This window comes from Scatophagus argus, chromosome 10, assembly GCF_020382885.2.
Source record: "Scatophagus argus isolate fScaArg1 chromosome 10, fScaArg1.pri, whole genome shotgun sequence".
Classification (NCBI taxonomy): Eukaryota; Metazoa; Chordata; class Actinopteri; family Scatophagidae; genus Scatophagus; species Scatophagus argus.
The window spans coordinates 12,175,870-12,193,350 of NC_058502.1; the positions used below are offsets into that span (position 1 = coordinate 12,175,870).

The window sequence follows — 17,481 nt, forward strand, 5'->3', positions numbered from 1 at the left end:
TCAGACAGCTACTATAATGGTTCTTCCAGACGTGTCATTGTCACCTACCTTCCTGTGTGTTCCCACAGATAACTGTAGTTCTGTTTTGTTCAGCTCTGTCAGCATATTCCATTCACACTGAAGCACAACAACAGGTCGAGCTGACACACCACATACTTTTCAGTCTGAAAAAACTAAAATACTCTTCATTTTATTAATTTGGTTGTTTTCAGTCTAGCTTGAAGAACAGTACTGATATAAAAGCTTTGAAGTCTTGTACACACAGCTTATTCATATGATCCACTGCCCTCGTTTCTGAGTTTCTCCATATCTCTCCCATGGAAAAATCTACTCACAATTGCAGTCTTATGTGCATGTGTGTGTGATTTAGTTGAAGTATTTGAGTGTGTTAATGCACTCAAATGTTTCCATGGCCAGAGTCCAAAGAGGAATGTGCAGTCATTACCACTTAATCATCTGAATCGGAGGCGACCAGTTAACTAACTCAAAAATACTGCTGGGACGCTGAGTTCAGGCGCGCAACTGCTGGTTCTGACAGCAAATAGGCAGGTTCCACATGGAGATGTGAGGGTATGATTGCAGGAGTGCAGTAAAAGTGGAGAGGTGGAGAGTAGAGGGCAGTGAGTGCTGTATTTTCAGTGTAAGAGGCAGAGGGAAATAAGAGGCTTCCCAAAGGGCAACAAAATGGCAGAGAGCTGCAGACAGTCATAAGCTGATATCCAACATCTCTCCAATCTCTGTCTCCCTCACCTCTTCCCTCTTACTTTCTCTTTCATTTTGTGTCACACATTTCTGTTCTTCAGATTAAGTTTCTCTTATCTTGTTACACCAGTCATGCTGGTGCTGTAACATCATCGATTCACTTGTTCTAATTATAGATGGCGTCCTGTAAACAATAACAAATCCTCCCTGTTCTTCTGTCCTCTGCTGACTTTGTCCTACAGAGCTGCACAAATGTAAGCATCATTGGAGGGAGGTTAACTGCATTAAAGGATGTTTACTCTCAGCATAGAGTTAATTTTACACAAACCGTTATTATGTACAGAAAAGCATCCCAAAAGATTTCAGGACCATGATGCTCTTGATACCTTATAGCTGATGGAGTTTTTAGATTTAATAACCATACTGCTGCTGTTTTGTCTGATATGATTGCACTATAAATTAGTGTGTGGATCATCAGCCTCAAATTAAATTTATTCTTTTCCCCAGAGACTGTGATTTCATTTGTATGCTGGAGGGTCAAATGCATAATTTATACAAACAGTCTGGGTAGTTCCAAACACCAAAGAGAAAAAGATTCCATGATTCTCCGAAATGGATATGAATTCTTGAAAACCTGATTCCAGTTGCTTTAGGAGACTGGTGAAGAGATGCTCAATTTAAGGGTTTTATCTGTGACTGTGCAGTCACAGTGACATTGTTGGGTTTTCAAAGCCTCAGCCCAGGTGATAAAAAAACTCCCTGGCATCAGCAAAAGTCCTTTACTGCAAAGTATATCTGTTGTTGTTGGAGGTTCAGTCTTTCCAACCAGCTCGCAAAGTTTTCCTCTTCTCATATGTTAATTCAACTACACGCTGTCACATGAGAGTGGAACTGGATGCATGACAGTTATCACGATTGCAGAGACACACCTTCTGTGTCTGCCAAAGTAAATCATATGGTTAAATAAGCAGTGTGTACATGTAAATATGCAGTTTATGTATGCAGTAGTGTGCCTTTTAAGGGTTTGTGAACAGTTCATGATTACGAGCAAGCCATGTAAGAGATAGCTGATCTGCCGCAGATCAGAGTGCTGAGATCACAACAAAGCAAAGTGATAGTATTAATTAAGTTTTTAAGTTATTGTTACACATTAACTATGGGACTGCATGAAGACTGCAGTTTCAATAAAAAAAAGTTATGATTCAAAAGGAGATACTGCACCACAAATCTGTACTGTGAAAAGCACTTTCATGGTCAGAGACCATGAAGACACTGACTGATCTGTAAGATTCCTCTCATGTTACAGCTAAAAGGTGGAAACATGCACAGTAGAGTCACTGCAGTTGTTCACCAGTGTCACTTTTTACTTACAGCAGTTTTCACAACAGCAAGCAGAAATGTTCACAATTTTTGGATCGCGTTGAGCAGAGACCCAATAAAGTGCTGTGTGACAGAAATATAAAACACAATCTACTATTGAGTACAAAGTAGCACAAAGTACAAAAAATATTATTATTGAATCATGAATCACACCAGCAAAAATCAGTATTTACAAAAACATTTAAAGTTGGAAACAAATTACTTGCATTGTGTAGTTTGCAAAGAGCAGTGATATCAATCATACCGTGCATCACACAAAAAAGTAATCATCAATTATCATGGTTTATGCAAGTATAATTAAGAATTTAATTAGAAAAAAGATATCCCATTGGAATTAGGTTGCCAAACAGAGTATATAGAGGCTGGCACATCACTGATGCCTGTTGGCACAGTAACTCACTGCTGTGTTCTCTGAGAGCACAGCACACTAACGTGACTGTAAAAGCATGTAAATGTCATCAGTTCTCAACAAAAACAGCTCTACAATTTGAAATATAGAGCGTATATTCACAGAACCCAGCAACAGTCCACAGTTCATGTAGTAAATCCATATAAATCATTTATGTGATACAAGAAATGTAACAGGTGTGAAATGTTATTCAAAAATGACAAAAAATAAAAAACAAAGCACCTAGTTATTACTTTGTGCTCTGTGTGCCCCTGAGGTCCTCTCAAAGATGCTGTGTGTGATGTACAAATTTTAATTAAGTATCTTTGCTTCTCCACCTTATGGTGAAAATCAGAATTATAATTTAAATACTAGCCTAACTCTTTTTTTTTTTTTTACAGTTACAGACTTCTCACCAGAGTGTGAATGTGCCACATCTGTGCACAAGTGCGCCATGTGTTTTTATTTCATCAAGCGATGCCACAGTTGTGTCTGCTGTATCGCACATAGGCCGTCTTCTCAGGAGAATTTCATCTGGGCCCGTGGGATGTGGTTCATGATTATGTGGTCACTGCGAACAGAGACATTAACAGCAGTCAAAGGCAGGCCAGGACAGTCAGATAAATCATGTGATTCTGACTGATTCAACATACACACACATGAATATGTGTGTATAAATATATTTACTACATACTTTTTTTTGTCACTTACTCATAGGCGTCAGTGTATTTCATTCTCCTGTAATACTTGGCTAGTTTGATAGAAAAGATGATGCTGGGGATGAAGAAGATCATGCACCAGCCAAGACTGAACCAGAACGCATTCTAAAGAGAAAGCAAGAGCCCGAGTGAATACAGTGCAGACATGATAAAAAGGAAGGTGACAATAAATTTTTCTCAGACTAGTTCCTGCTCTCCAGGCTTCAGTGCATGTGACAGAAGGAAATCAATCAGGCTGTAGAAAGATCTCAGAACGCCTGGTCCTCACCAGAGACTCCACCATTTGTGAGCAGAGGACGGTCTCAGCAGAGTCCACAGCTCCCGCCACGGGGCCACAGCGGCCCACTTCCTGAGTGATCTGAGGGAGAATACACACATCGGTAAGCGTGCAAAAAGGTCACATGTGTACACCAACATTGGATACATACTGTAACTGGTGTAAAGTGTAAACAATCTGAACAGACTTTACCGTGAGGTTGGCCCAGTCTGCGTAAACAACAAAGTAATGAAGCTGACAGTCCAAAAAATTTCTGCTTTCCTGGGATCGAGAAAGACAGAGACAGAAAATAAATTCCACACATTTTCCAACTGCTTTACAGTGGAAAGTCATGAGGAATCAGTGGAACGCCTAGCCATCTCAGCTAGTGGAATTCTGGGTAAATCCTGTGAAGTGACCCGTAAATAACTACAATAGCATTATGATTAGACAAGACAGGGCAATAGAGAGTTTATTTATATGGCACATTTAATGCACAGGGGCAATTCAAAGTGCCTCTATTTAATGCATTAAAACATTCGAGGATAAGTCTGGTGATGTTCTATATTTCTCTTACTGTCAAAAAAAAAAATCCCATGAAAAGACAACATCCAATGATTGCTTAATCCCATTAATAATTAATAAGCCACAGCTACTGGGTTAGGTACAATGATTATGGGCACTGTGGTTTATTTTGAGGCAGCCCCGCATATAAAGTCCTATATAAGCTGCTGGAATTTCAATTTCCCTGGGAGAGTCATCCTAAAGGGATCAATGAAGTGAAGTCTAAGTCTATTGAGAGATGGACTAACACGTTGTTCATTTTTGTCTTTTTGGGGGGGGGGGGGGGATTTGTTGGCATTACAACATATAAAACAACACTAGCCTCATCCCGTAAGTCGAACATGGTTGACAATGCTAAGGCAAGTCAAGATCTAAGGACACATTGGATAATTTAAGTGGATGCTCAGTTCCAGTCAAAAGTAAAGGTAAAGGTCATTAAATCACTACAAGTCTGTTGTTTCTTTGTGTTTAGTTTGGACCCTAAAGACACCCAAGAATTTGTGTAATATTTTTTTAAGTTTTTTTGTTAGAATTCTACCAGCAAGATTTACATGACACAAGATGAAGCTTGGAAATAACATGGATCTGAAATGTCACTCTAGACACCGCAGTAGATCACCTCAAAGCACTGCAAATGAAGACATTAAATGTAAAGTAATGCCCTGTGACTGTGGAGCATGTTGCTGAAGTTAACACACTCGTACTCACTGAGCCATAGCACCTCCCCCTCGCCCGCTTTAGCTAAATGACTGACTGACCTCAGGCATTAGCAGACCACATGGAGGACTTTTTCTTTAAACTCATGTGACTCGTGGCCCTACTCACGGTCTTGATGATCAGTGTCGTATTTGTGTTGAGGAAGTCTTGTGCTGCCTCCACTTTGCTCAGCACCTCCCCCACTGTACCCTGGAAGAGCCAGAGAGGAGAGAAATGAGCCACAAAAGGTGGAGAATGATTTTTATTCCTGGCAGTTCAAGGTGTTATAGTACTCACATTGATTTTCTCTACGATGGATAGAAGGCTCTTGATGGTTGTGTTGAGGTTTTCCTGAGGGTAAAAGCAGTAGATGTCTATGTTTAAATTCAAATGGATGGGGGAAAAGGGAAAAGCAGGATGTGGAGATAAGGAGAGGTGAGAGTCCAGGAAGGGCAAGCGACTCACCCATTGTGGAATGATGGTTGTTTCTATGTTGGACTGGATCAGCCTCAGGTCCCTGGCCTCATCTTGGAGCTCTTTTCGAATATCATTGTTTGCCTAGAGATAAGCAAATGATTGGATTGCTACAGAACGTGGGCATCATATTGCAGAATTATGTGTTATGTTAATGTGCTGTGACTCACTTGAGAATCAGCGAGGCCATTGAGTTTATCTGCTGTTGCACTCAGATTGACCCTGGAAATATTGTTCATCTGAGAGAGACAAGCAGGGACAATGACATGTTACACATGGACAGATGAAATGACAGTAAATCTGCACAAAGATACATGAAAGCCATGAACAATGCCTGCCTGCTGTGTGACAGAAGCGAAGTCAAAATCTTTAGATGTGCCGGAGAGGCTGCTGAGTTGCTTTCTAACTTCAGGACTTAGGAGCGTGATGGTGGACAGAGTGATGTCTTCCTTCTCAAAGGACTGCCGGATCTCTTCTGTGTACTGCGTGTGACCGAAAAGAAGAGGGTGAAAGAAGAAAATAAACATTAGCAATTAAGATATATGTGTGGTTAGACAAAGGTAAACAATTTTAACATACACTATATAGACAAAAGTATTGGGATGAGGCTGTTTTCAGGGGTCGGCCTTGGCCCTTTACTTCCAGTGAAAGGAAATCTTAATGCTTCAGCATACCAAGACATTTTGGACGATGGGGAAGGTTTATTCCAGCATCACTGTCCCCAGTGCACAACGAAAAGCCCATAAAGACATGGTTGGATGAGTTTGGTGGGGAAGAACGTGACTGGCCCACAGAGAGCCCTGAGCTCAACCCCATCCAACACCTTTGAGATGAACTGGGACGGAGATTACAAATCAGGCCTTGTTGTCCAACATCAGTGCCTGACCTCACAAGTGCCCTGCTGCATGAATGGGCAAACGTTCCCACGGAAACACTCCAAAATCTTGTGGAAAGCCTTTCTAGAAGAGTGGAAGCTGTTATAGCTGCAAGGCTGTCTGTGTATTTAGAATGTGATGTGATTAATGTCCCTGTTGGTGTAATGGTCAGGTGTCCCAGTACTTTTCTCTATATACTGTGTGCTTAATGCACATAAAGTTATTATAGATTTGACTGTACAGAAACTCACTTTAGACACATTGAGCAGATCTTCTAGGTCTATGACCTCATACAGGTGAAGTGTTGTCCACAGAGGTTGGTTTTCCTCGCAGTCTCTGTAAACATTCATTTAACATCTGATTCAGGTTTACTGTCAAGTGGATTTTCACATACAAGAAATTTTCCTCGGTATACTGGTGGCTAACAATAATCCCAACAAGATCCATAAGCAGTGAAAGTCAAGAAACATAAATGAAATTAGAATGCAATTCTAAACATGAGAATAAATATTGAAAATGTCAGTATTATAATGTCAGTTATATCAGTTTGGAAACAGGTGCTCAGGGTTGAAAATGAGGAGAATGGAGAATTCACAAAAATAAGTATAGAGAATATGTGCAGTGCAAAGATAATAATTCAAAAGTGACAAACCAAATGTAGAATCAAATCACAGTCAAATCACATAAAACTTATTTGATCGACACCTAATGACAACTAAAAACTTAACATGCTTTTTTTTTATTTGGATGTTTAAATCCATCCCTCACTTTCAGGGATGGATGGGCACATAATGGATGTTATAGGCATGCAAATGAAACTAAATTACAGGAGGACAAGTTTGTATGTTTGCAGTTGCTCCTGTTAAGAGGGGTTGTAAACATACCTATAGACATCAGAGATATTGAGGTTGGTTTTCAGTCCAAAAGCTGGACCTAATTCCAACCCTGGAATTAAACCTGGAGTATCAATGAACTGTGGAGAGCAGAGGCAATCATATTAACACAAGGATGTTCACCACAAAGTTAGTGGCATATGTGTATCTCTGACGTGTGTGCTGGTGTATGTGTGCAACCTTTAGCAGCTCTCCATTGCTCCAGGGCCGACAGAACAGAGTATAAACATTCCCTCCCAGGAGGAACAGCAGCAGCACCACAATCATGAACAGCCAGGAGAAGAGGAAGCTGAAACCTGCACCCCTGCAACCGCATCCAGGTCAGAGATCAAACAAGATGGCAGGGGGGTGAAACGGATGCGAACAGATCGGCAGTGTGACTTCAAATGAAACCAGTATTACAATCGAGAACTCACATCATGAGGAAGGTGCCTCCACAGTCTGCTGTGCAGGAGCGTTTTGTGGGATCCGCCTTGGATTTCAGACCCGCAGGGCCCAGGACCAGACCCAAGAGGTTGCACACCACCACCAGAAGGATGATGCAGCACAGGACTACACATACTATCCATCTGGAGAAGCACATACATAGTAATTATAATGATTTTTGTCTTTTTCTGTATATTTATCACTTGTGTTTGTACATCCATGTTCTTCCCACCTAATATGCTCAGCTCTCTGAGCCTCTGGTGTGAGCCTGTCAATTTCTCTTTGCACCTGGTCCAAAGTCTCCGACACGTCTTTCAGAGACGATAAAGGGATGTCACTGGTAACCTGGGAAATCTGTGTTTCAATGTCACCCAACAGCTGCTTGCTGTCTAAAAAACACATATACACACAAGCACACATATGTCATGAAAATTGATCTTATTCAATTAAATAACTTCATTAAGAAACTAACATTTGAAAGAGAGAAATGGAGGCCTAAAGTTTATGTGCTCACTCACTTTGAACTACTTCCTTGGTCTCATTGGTCACCCTCTGGGGGATGCTGTTGACGTAGTCCTCTGCCTGAAATCAAGACAAGCAGTGCACTTATTCTTACAATATCATATGAAGTATTTTTTCAAATGTAGTTTTTGTTTGTCCAGTTTTGACTATGTCTTTCTGTCAAGCGATTTGTCTCAGATTACACACATCAACTTTGCCTCAAAGAGTGTAATAAAAACATCAGCCATAACATCCAAATTCATGCTTTGTTGTCCTTACATTATTTTTTGTTACTCCTCCCTTGGTCTGTCCGCTTATTCAGATTATTTATTTTTTTTTTTTTTGGCATTATGTTATGAACACTGATGACATTAAATCTCTCATACCACTAGGCCTGACTGGTGCAGAGTTTACTGCTGCTTTTGAAAACAGTCACCAGTGTAAATAACCTCCCATGCAAAACAAGCCAGATGTATTTTTGTATGTGGAAAGTTCACATGCCACAACTGGCAGAACTTCACTGACAGAAAAATTCATGATTGTTAGCATATTTTTGTTTGACAGAAGTGCACTGACCTCCTTGATCTTAGATGTGAGATTAGTTTTAATGACTTCATCCACTGCAGACTGGAACCTATTCAGGCTGGGGCTCTGTGGAGAACAGAGTCACACACGTGTAACCACTGTGACCAGCAATCACATGCAATCACATGTTGTACTTAAACCAAACAGTAGAGGGCAGCAGACTTCAGCAAAACTAGCACTTAAGCACTTAAGTTTTCACTGATGTCATCACAGAGCCACAATCAGTTGAGTTGTTATGAAAGAATAGTGTATGGTAACTCCACTCTTCAGTGTCTTATTCTTGTCATGATGAAGGTTGTACACTACATTTACTGAAATACTGATGAGGAGATGGGAGGGGAGGAGAGGGAAGGAGACAAGAGGGAAGCAGAAGAATACAATATAAGAGAAAACAAGAGCAAAGAAGGGGAGAAAAGAGGAAGAGGAAATGAGGGGAGTCTGTTCGTGTCAGAGAGAGTAGAGAAGTGTAGGAGGAACAGAGGGAAACAGTTTGGAGGAGGACAAATCAGCTGCTCTGACAAAGCTAAAAATGAAGAGCTATTATGATATGTCACACTGACTCAGCCTGCGTCAGAGGTGGCTTGATTGCATAAAGATTCTTCCTGTTGGTTCATGATGATGCCTCGTAACAGAGCTGTTTCGTAGTCTGTACTTCAGCAAATTAGCAGTCTGAACTGTCAGACCTGACACCTCTTTTGCATAAAATGACTGAGCTGTCAGGAGTGGATGTTAAGGTCAACCTCATTTAAATTTGCCTTTCTTGTTTCAGCCATTTAGGGATTTAATTTGTCAGTTCAAGAAGAAAACACAGGAATATCCCATTCTGCATTCCTCAAAATCAATGCTTACAGAGATGGAGGTATCCAGTGTTAGTTTCTGTATCTCAGGATTCAGTTTGTTGCAGTTAGTGCACGTTGGTTTGGATATAGTCTGACTGATCCGGTTTCTAACAGCAGTGACATTGGCCTGGAGGCCGTCCAAACTGGACTGCAGCTGGGACAAAGATGAGTTCAGCTTTTTCAGTTGATCATTGGTGTTCACAGTGTCTGCTCACACAAATAAAAAGACAAAGCAAAAACAAAACACACACACAAATATTGGTCAGTATATGCAAGTGTCAAAAATATCATCATTAACCATTTGATGACATGTGCTGCTAGCTACCATAAAGTCAAAAGCAATTTAAAAAGCTGAAATGAAAGGAAGTTTGAAAGCAAAAAAGTGGGCACAGTAAGAGAAAGATCAACAGGAAATCGGTTATCTGGGAAGCTATTAACTAGCTGCTTTTAAGCATTAAACATATTGTCCATCCATAATGATCTACCGAACCTGCTCTGTACAGCTTTAAGAAACATGTTGGTTAGTTTGTCATCATGAGATGAAATTATTGCTGCAAAAGAAAAAAAAATGATGGAAACGTCTACACTAAATTACAAAAGCCAATGGATTCACATTGTTTTGATTTTCTAGTATTTAATCATCTGCAGCTATTGTGCAAGGCTGCAGAATTCAAAAACAAAAGACTGTTTTAACCTGGCAGCTAATCATACTTAAACTGAAGAACAATATTTCAGAAGTTTTATTATTATTTTATTGTATTTTTATCTTCTATGCCTCATTGATTTCATGTGGTTTTAGTTTGACGGAGGATTTTGAGACAAGAAGGCGCCGGGCAAAGAAATATAAAGGTCCACCTTCTACTTAGCAGCATGTCACTAGTTTAATTACTTCTGTACTTTCTGTACTGTATGTTTCTGTATGTGTCTTTTCTCTTGTTTTGCTTTTCTTTATTGTTACACAATAATTAATTCACTATATAGACAAAATTATCCAGACAGTCCTCTCCATGGGGCTGTTTTCAGGGGTTGGGCTCGGCCCTTTACTTCCAGTGAAGGGAAATCTTAATGCTTCAGCATACCAAGACATTTTGGACGATTTTGTGCTTCTAACTTTGTGGCAACAGTTTGTTGAAGGCCCTTTTCTATTCCAGCATGACTGTGTCCCAGTGCACAAAGCAAAGTCCATAAAAACATGGTTGGATGAGTTTGGTGTGGAAGAACTTGACTGGCCCACACAGAGTCCTGACCTCAACCCCATCGAATACCTTGGGCTGACCTGGAATGGAGATTGCGAGCCAAGCCTTGTTGTCCAACATCAGTGCCTGACCTCACAAATGCTCTACTGCATGAATGGGCAAAAACACTCCAGAATCTTGTGGAAAGCCTTCCCAGAGGACTGGAAGCTGTTATAACTACAAGGGGGGGCTATCTATGTCTATGTATGTAGAATGCAATATCATTGATATTGTTTGCCAGTGTATTAAAGACTTCTTTCAAGACATAAGATTAAAAACAGCATTGAAACTGCACAGTGCACTTATGAGCAGGCCCCTCCCTACGTGATTACAGTTCTGTCAAATATGTACACAAGCATTTACATGCTCTGACTGAAACAGGACAGAGCATGCAGGCACACCATACCCTGGTCCAGAAGTTTAACTGAGTGCAGTGCCGGATCCAGGGTTCCTCTGAGTCGCTCCTGGACACCTGATCCCAACTGAGGTCCAATGTCTGATTCATACAGACAAATAGGCGGGAGATGGCGTGACACTGTTATTATGTATCATACTTAGAGTCAACAAAAGTGGTTCCTCCATTTTTACATTATTAGTTCCCTGTTCTCACCATCTAGGTTCCTTGTAACCTCCTGTATGGTTTTGTGGGACTGGTTCACCACATAGTCAACTTGCTGCGGATACACAGTGGAAAAACAAACTAATTCAAAGTGTGCACACAAGATGTGACTTAAAATTCAGCATACAATATACCCATAACTGATTCCACGAACCAATCATGCATAGCAGCTTTTGCAAATGAAGAAGAACAGAACATGACCACACCTTTCCCGCCATCCATTTCCTGCTTTCTTGTAGCTTTAGATAAGAGTATTGACACTACAGAGAGGTGCAGAGCTGGTCATTAATCAGTGGACTGACTGGAGAATTGGGGTCTGTTTGCATCTCACACAAAAGCTGTTAACTCACAGTGCACTTAATGTGACAGCAAGGTTATTCGTGGTTTTAACATCATAACTGATAAAGACTAAGAGCAGTTAACCAGTGTTTCTAGATACTGCCATGTTTGGGTCCCAGACCCTTTGGCCTTTGAAAATTTCCACACTCACATCACACACTTAAAACAACAAGAGTGTTCCTCTCACCTGAGGCACGGCAGAGAGGAAGGTGTTGATGTTGTAAATGGTTTTGTTGAGCTCCACTGGACCCTGGTCCACGCTCATTTTGAAGGCTTCGTTACTTCGGAACATGCATATGTTCCCGGCGCTAAAAACACAAACACACACACACACAAAAAAAAATCAAATTTGTGTCTTGAACACAATGTCAGTCCAAGGAAGACGCCGGCAAGCAGTGAGGCATGCACACTCAAGCTGTCTTTTTTCAATGCTAATTTCAGATAACACATCATTATGCTCTTTAGAAATGCACATGAGAGCACACACACACGCACACACACACACACACTCACAGGATAATGACTGTGGTGATGAATGCACTCCAGTAGAGGATTCTTCTGTGACAGTGAATGGAAGACGTCTGCTTCTGGTACATCTTCCCACCACAGTTGCCACAGCAGCGACAGCATGCCAAGAAAAACCCAACTATGGGCATCAAAACGATGTACAGGACACCAATGGCTGCACACACCAGGAAACCCACTTGGTACAACAGGGCCTAAACACAAAACACACACATGCATACAAACCGAAAGTGATTTGCATTACAAATACAATGGCCTAAATATCAATTTCAAGACCAAGATGGCAGGACATAGGCAGATCTTTGTGGTCTGTTGTGACGTCAAACACAGTGAGACATCACCAAATAGTAGTTTTACTTTACTGTGGTGACAGTCCACAATCAGGGTGGATGAAAGAGTCTCAGTAACTTCAGTCAAAAGGGATACACACACACAAAGCTTTAACATCAAAAGTTCTCAGATTACCAGCTCGGGGACGAGGGGGGGGGCCTCTGTGTTGTGTGTGTCTCTTTTGTTTCCCATATTAGAAGTTCATATCAACATCCTACAATATGAGAAACTCCTGTACATTCACTTACTTCTTTGAGGATTTCTTGATTAAACTGCTGATATTCAGAATCCTGGATTATTTTCAGGATCAAATCTAAAGAGAGATCAGAGAGAAAACCATTTTTGTAACTATGTGTTTTAAGGCCAATTGTATTCTACACTGCTGCACCTCTGTCATACTTATCCATGTACAAAAGCCTGACCAGTGGGGACAATGTGCTCTGTGCTCCGTACAAACATTGTAATCTGTCATTGTAAAAGTGGAAATCTGACACCGCCAGGGCAGGACACAGGACACATTAGGTCTTTACATAAAAAATACAATACAAAGCCTGCTGTTTATGGCCCCAAAGAGCCATGTTATGTGGCTATTATTCACACAGGCGCAGGTAACTGAGGAGGACAAAATGTTCAGGTGTTCTTCACCCAAACTGTTTGTGTGGTTCTCGCCATCCGGATGCGTCACATCAGACTGCAGTCTGTCACAAACATCATGGAAATTTGACTTATCTTTCTTTGCTTTGCATTTTGCATTAACCTGCTGTGTATTACTTTAAAAATGCTTTTCTTTGGATATTAGTGTGTGGATGGTGAATGTCAGTGAGGAATACACAGATATTACTGTTAGATGCTCGATAGTTTGCCAAGGTTGACTTTTTTGCCGAAAAGGTTGAAGTGTCAGCTCTTCACAAATGAGAAGTGAGCTATTAATGCTTAAATAAGAATATATTCAAAATGAGTTGCCAGAATTAATCCATATTTGAATGAAGTACTGTGTTTGGCTGGTGTATTTTGTACCTCCATCAACACAGTTTGTTTAGCCTTTCAAGATGTTAATTCACTGAGATGAAGCTCTATTGTTCGGAAGACTGGAAGATTGCCACAGAGAAAAACAATTTGAAAAACATTTGCTGTTTCCTTATGGACATTTATATCCTCCGGTTTAGTGACTTATCAGCACTGTAAAGCAGAAACACGCAGTTTACAATACGCCATCAAGCTATTTGCCTTGTCACAGAACAACAGCATACAGTGAGTTCAAACAACCTTTGACATTTACCAGTTAACATACACGGAAGGACGAGTCTTAATGAGCCATTAAGTGGCTACTCCTGAAATCCAGTTCACAATACTGAAACTTAACCTGCTGTATCCAACAGGATGATCACATGCGGAGTACAGTGACTTTGGACAAAGGCTGTCTGTTCGGTTTATGTGACTATTTTGTTTTCCATTTTGAAATCAATACCAAGCAGGAAGTAAAAAAAAAAGAGGGAAGCCTTTATAGAACAATTACAATACATCACAGTGACAGACAAAAGACCATAACTGAGACACAGGTCCATCTTACAGGAAACAGTGACCTAAAAACTTTAGAGTATGACGTAGGTTAAAGATTGACTGGCCAAATACAAGAGTTTCTGTTGGCTTACTGATTAACTGATCTTGTTGTCTTACTCATACAAGCCTTATAGGTTTACAGAAGATGTGAAGGTTAAATGTAATTCGTCACCTTTGCCCGTATATGGAAATTTTACCCAGCTCATAGTGAGAAAGCCAGATGATTTTAATATGATTTAAACTGCACCTGGTTTCTGTGAGCTAAAGCACGGACAAAGCGCCAAATGTCCTCAAAGAGAGGATGTGAGTAAGCAAATGAGTTTTTGGGCAACGGAGGCTCAAAAATATCTTCAATTATTGAGTAACACTGATAACACTGACCTTTAGGAAAGGGTTTAGGCTGGACTGTGTGCAGGAAGGACTGGACCAGAGCTGCCATGAAACCCACAATGGTGTCCTCCTCTGCTGTGCCCTGGTACTGGGGCTGGGTGAGATTCTGTGGGGCCGCGGCAGCCGGACAGGTGGCGTCGGGAGGGACAGACTGGGCCAGGCTGAGCCACAGCAGCAACACTCCTACACCGGCCCTGAACTGCCACGTCAAACCCCTCATACTCTCACATAACCCCATTTCTGCAGGTGAGACGGGTGGGGAAGGGCTTGGCAGCATGAAATTAGCTTACTGAATGATCACTTCATGGCAACAGCTCTGTCTGTATGTGATCTGGAAACAAGACAAAAACAGTGAATACAATAACACACTCATACAAGACAGGAGAGTTACAGATTCAGAAGGAAACCCACAGACTGAGTCACAGAGAAACAAGTTGCAGCGCAGTTACAAAATAGCAACAGAAGAAAAAAAACGTTTTTGCAAAAGAAATGCAACAATGACACTTTGAAATGTAGGCCTACGCCTATTTTCAGAGAAAACCTATTCTGTTTAAGGTCCTCTTGTATACATATATACTTTCTGTCATGGAGTACAGGAAATGCTGACTTTCAAAGGTGACAGGACAAGTCCTGGGAAATATTGACACATGAAGGATTAATACAACAAGTCCGGTTGTGTTCGTAGTGTAAACACCCAGAAAAGCTGATCCCGCTCAGGTACCTCTATAACCTCTGTTTACCCAAACTTATGTTTGTGTCTCAGAATAGCAGAGAGTGAAATAATCAACAGAACAACTGGACAAACATCTTCTGCCAGCATGAAACTCGAGCACAGTATCTGAATATCACTTATCACTGTATATCACTTGTAGGTGTAGCTCTCTTAAGTAAAAAACTTAACAAAGGTAAGGCCATAAAGTATGCCAGCACATCTACTCCCCTGAATGGTTAAAAGAAGATGTCGAAATCAAAGAAAACAGTCAACCTGTTCCTGTTTTTCTCATTAGAGAGAAGTATTGTTAGGTCACACAGTCATCTTCGTTAATCTAAGACACTCCTTCCTGAGGATATTTATTGTACATATTGTCTGGCCCATCTAGGCATTTGTTCAAGTTCTGGGTGTGAGCAAAATGGGAAAAAAAACCTGAGAAAAAAAGTGAGAAGAGAGTAGATAAGGAAGGAATAGAAGAGTAGAAGAAAACAAAATGTGGAGAGAGTGTTTAGCTGCTCTGTCAACTCACCTTCTTTAGCCTGACTGTGAAGGGGAGTCACACAGCTGATCTTCTGCAATTCAGTACGGGGCATGTGACTCTTCCAGTCCTGTAGAAATCCGATATGCTCTGCTCCTGCTGACAAGTTGAAGATGACTGTGTGCTCTCCTGGAGAACACTCACTAAGAGGAGAGGGAGGGAGAAAAGGGAGGGTCTTACAGAGAGAAATAGGAAGGGAGGGAGGGAGGGAGGGAGGAGAAGTGGAAAAGAGGAGTGATAGTTGTGAGAAGCAAACAGCTGGCAGAGTTCCATTCACACAAATGTCTCTTTTCTGGATCCTGAAGTGTGTCACTGGGAAAAGACAGGATTGTCAAGTGTAACTTGCCAGTAACAGTTAGGCCAATACAGTAGGTTTTAAACTGTTGCACGGGTTTACTTCATGAAGTGGGGAAAACAGGGAAGCACGGTTAACAACTAGTGTGATGTGCAAACAAGCAACAGCACAGCCCAAATATGCAAACTGAGATATCTGAGAGGGAGGGAACTGTGGGAACACACAACATGTAAAGGATGCCAAGAAATTCTCAAAAATATTTCACTGGCTGTTAATGGCAGCCCCTGAGAAAATGTAATTTATCACCATTATCAAAACAAGGAAGATAATAAAGTAGCTGAATGAGCCAGGAAAAGAATGAAACCACTGCACCAAAGACTAACATTACTCACCAATAACCACTTTGGTTACCACTTTGAAGTGGGAGAGAAGAAACTGTGACGTATTTTCATCCTTGTCATTACTCCTGATGAAATCTGGTACACAATGTGCTCTGTGTAACTGGTCTGCTACAGGAATGAGAGAAAAAACATTTGCACGAAAAGGAACATCATTATGCAATGGGCAAATATCAAATCTGACCTCCCTCTCTGAAGTCCGTTGATGCAAATGAAGCAGAAGAGTTTGCACCAGTCATGTCTGTCCTCTCTTGTTTCTCCCATCAGGTGTGCAGCCACTTGCAGATCAGTCTTCCCTGATTCACCTCAAAGTCATCAATTACAGGCTGATCCTTTAATCTGCTACCAAGAGAGCACTTACCAAGTGGCTTTAGCATGTGAAGACTTATTGAGGCCTTGCAGTGCTCTCATCCAGAAGCTTGATTGTCCAGCAGCTGCTTGAGATCCTGTGAGATCACTGTGTTCACGAGACCAACGAGGGAGCAATTACTAATGGTTGGTCTGTCAGTGTTTTGAGACGAAGACATGATCCCTTACTATTTATAGAATTGATTTATATTAGCACAGTTGCCAGGGACTGAAGGCGAAGTTCTGGCTGTTCACTGTCAGTTCAGAATGAATTGATACAAAATTGCACTGTATGCTAACAGAGGCTATGTCTTCATGCCTTGACCTGGAGATGAGTGTAACAATTCTTAAAAAACTAGTGAGCGTATAGTAACTTGAGATGATTTTATCACATATACTGACCTCAAGGTAAAGAACGAGCTCTTACGCTCTAACACCAGGAGCTACTTTATGCCTGGTACCAGAAAGTACGCATCTGAAGCCTGTTGTGTGCCTGTTATGGAACAGATTTTAGAAAGTACTTTTTTGATACAAATCTGTGGTTATCTGAATCACTAACAGTATTTTTGTCTAAGTGTCAAGGCTCTGCTCTTCAACATTTTGCCTTTTTGTTGTACAGTACACCTGAGAAACTTAACCAGCTTGGCAGAGAAAGCAGACATTTAGCTCTGTGTAACTATGGCAATCTGACACACAATGCTATTCTGACATCTGCCAGTAGGTGCCATTGCTTTTTTTTTTCTTACAACCAACATGGCTGCCATCTTCTACATTACTTTTGTCTTGCCAACAAGGAATGGATAACTAACAACAGATGTGAACTGCATACCTACTGCGGTGGTGTTCATTATCTCAGAAACAGTGACTGAAGTGTCATTCCACTTCAAGCTTTAT

At 41.0% G+C, this 17,481-nt stretch overlaps 1 protein-coding gene across 1 annotated transcript; it reads right to left on the reverse strand.

Annotated features, from left to right (window-relative positions):
* Positions 1-2,043: 2,043 nt before the first annotated feature.
* On the reverse strand, positions 2,044-15,695 carry prom2 (prominin 2). Its single transcript, XM_046401058.1, has 24 exons — positions 15,538-15,695; positions 14,288-14,627; positions 12,595-12,659; positions 12,005-12,210; positions 11,679-11,799; positions 11,144-11,207; positions 10,940-11,029; positions 9,309-9,505; positions 8,451-8,525; positions 7,892-7,955; positions 7,606-7,762; positions 7,364-7,516; positions 7,128-7,251; positions 6,939-7,027; positions 6,306-6,390; positions 5,518-5,661; positions 5,350-5,418; positions 5,171-5,263; positions 5,003-5,056; positions 4,835-4,915; positions 3,659-3,727; positions 3,458-3,547; positions 3,182-3,294; positions 2,044-3,041 (listed from the first exon to the last, which is right to left on the reverse strand). The coding sequence occupies exons 2-24, from the start codon at positions 14,571-14,573 to the stop codon at positions 2,990-2,992; spliced, it is 2,541 nt and encodes an 846-aa protein (XP_046257014.1). The 5' UTR covers positions 14,574-14,627; positions 15,538-15,695; the 3' UTR covers positions 2,044-2,989.
* Between the last annotated feature and the right edge of the window lie 1,786 nt (positions 15,696-17,481).

Excerpts from the sequence above, each read along its gene's own strand:
- prom2 (XM_046401058.1), bottom strand. The coding sequence starts at position 14,573 with ATGCTGCCAAGCCCTTCCCCACCCGTCTCACCTGCAGAAATGGGGTTA. Across the intron at positions 11,030-11,143 it reads GGTTACAAGGAACCTAGATG|ACATTGGACCTCAGTTGGGA; the intron begins GTGAGAACAGGG and ends TGTATGAATCAG. Across the intron at positions 6,391-6,938 it reads AATATCTCTGATGTCTATAG|AGACTGCGAGGAAAACCAAC; the intron begins GTATGTTTACAA and ends GAATGTTTACAG.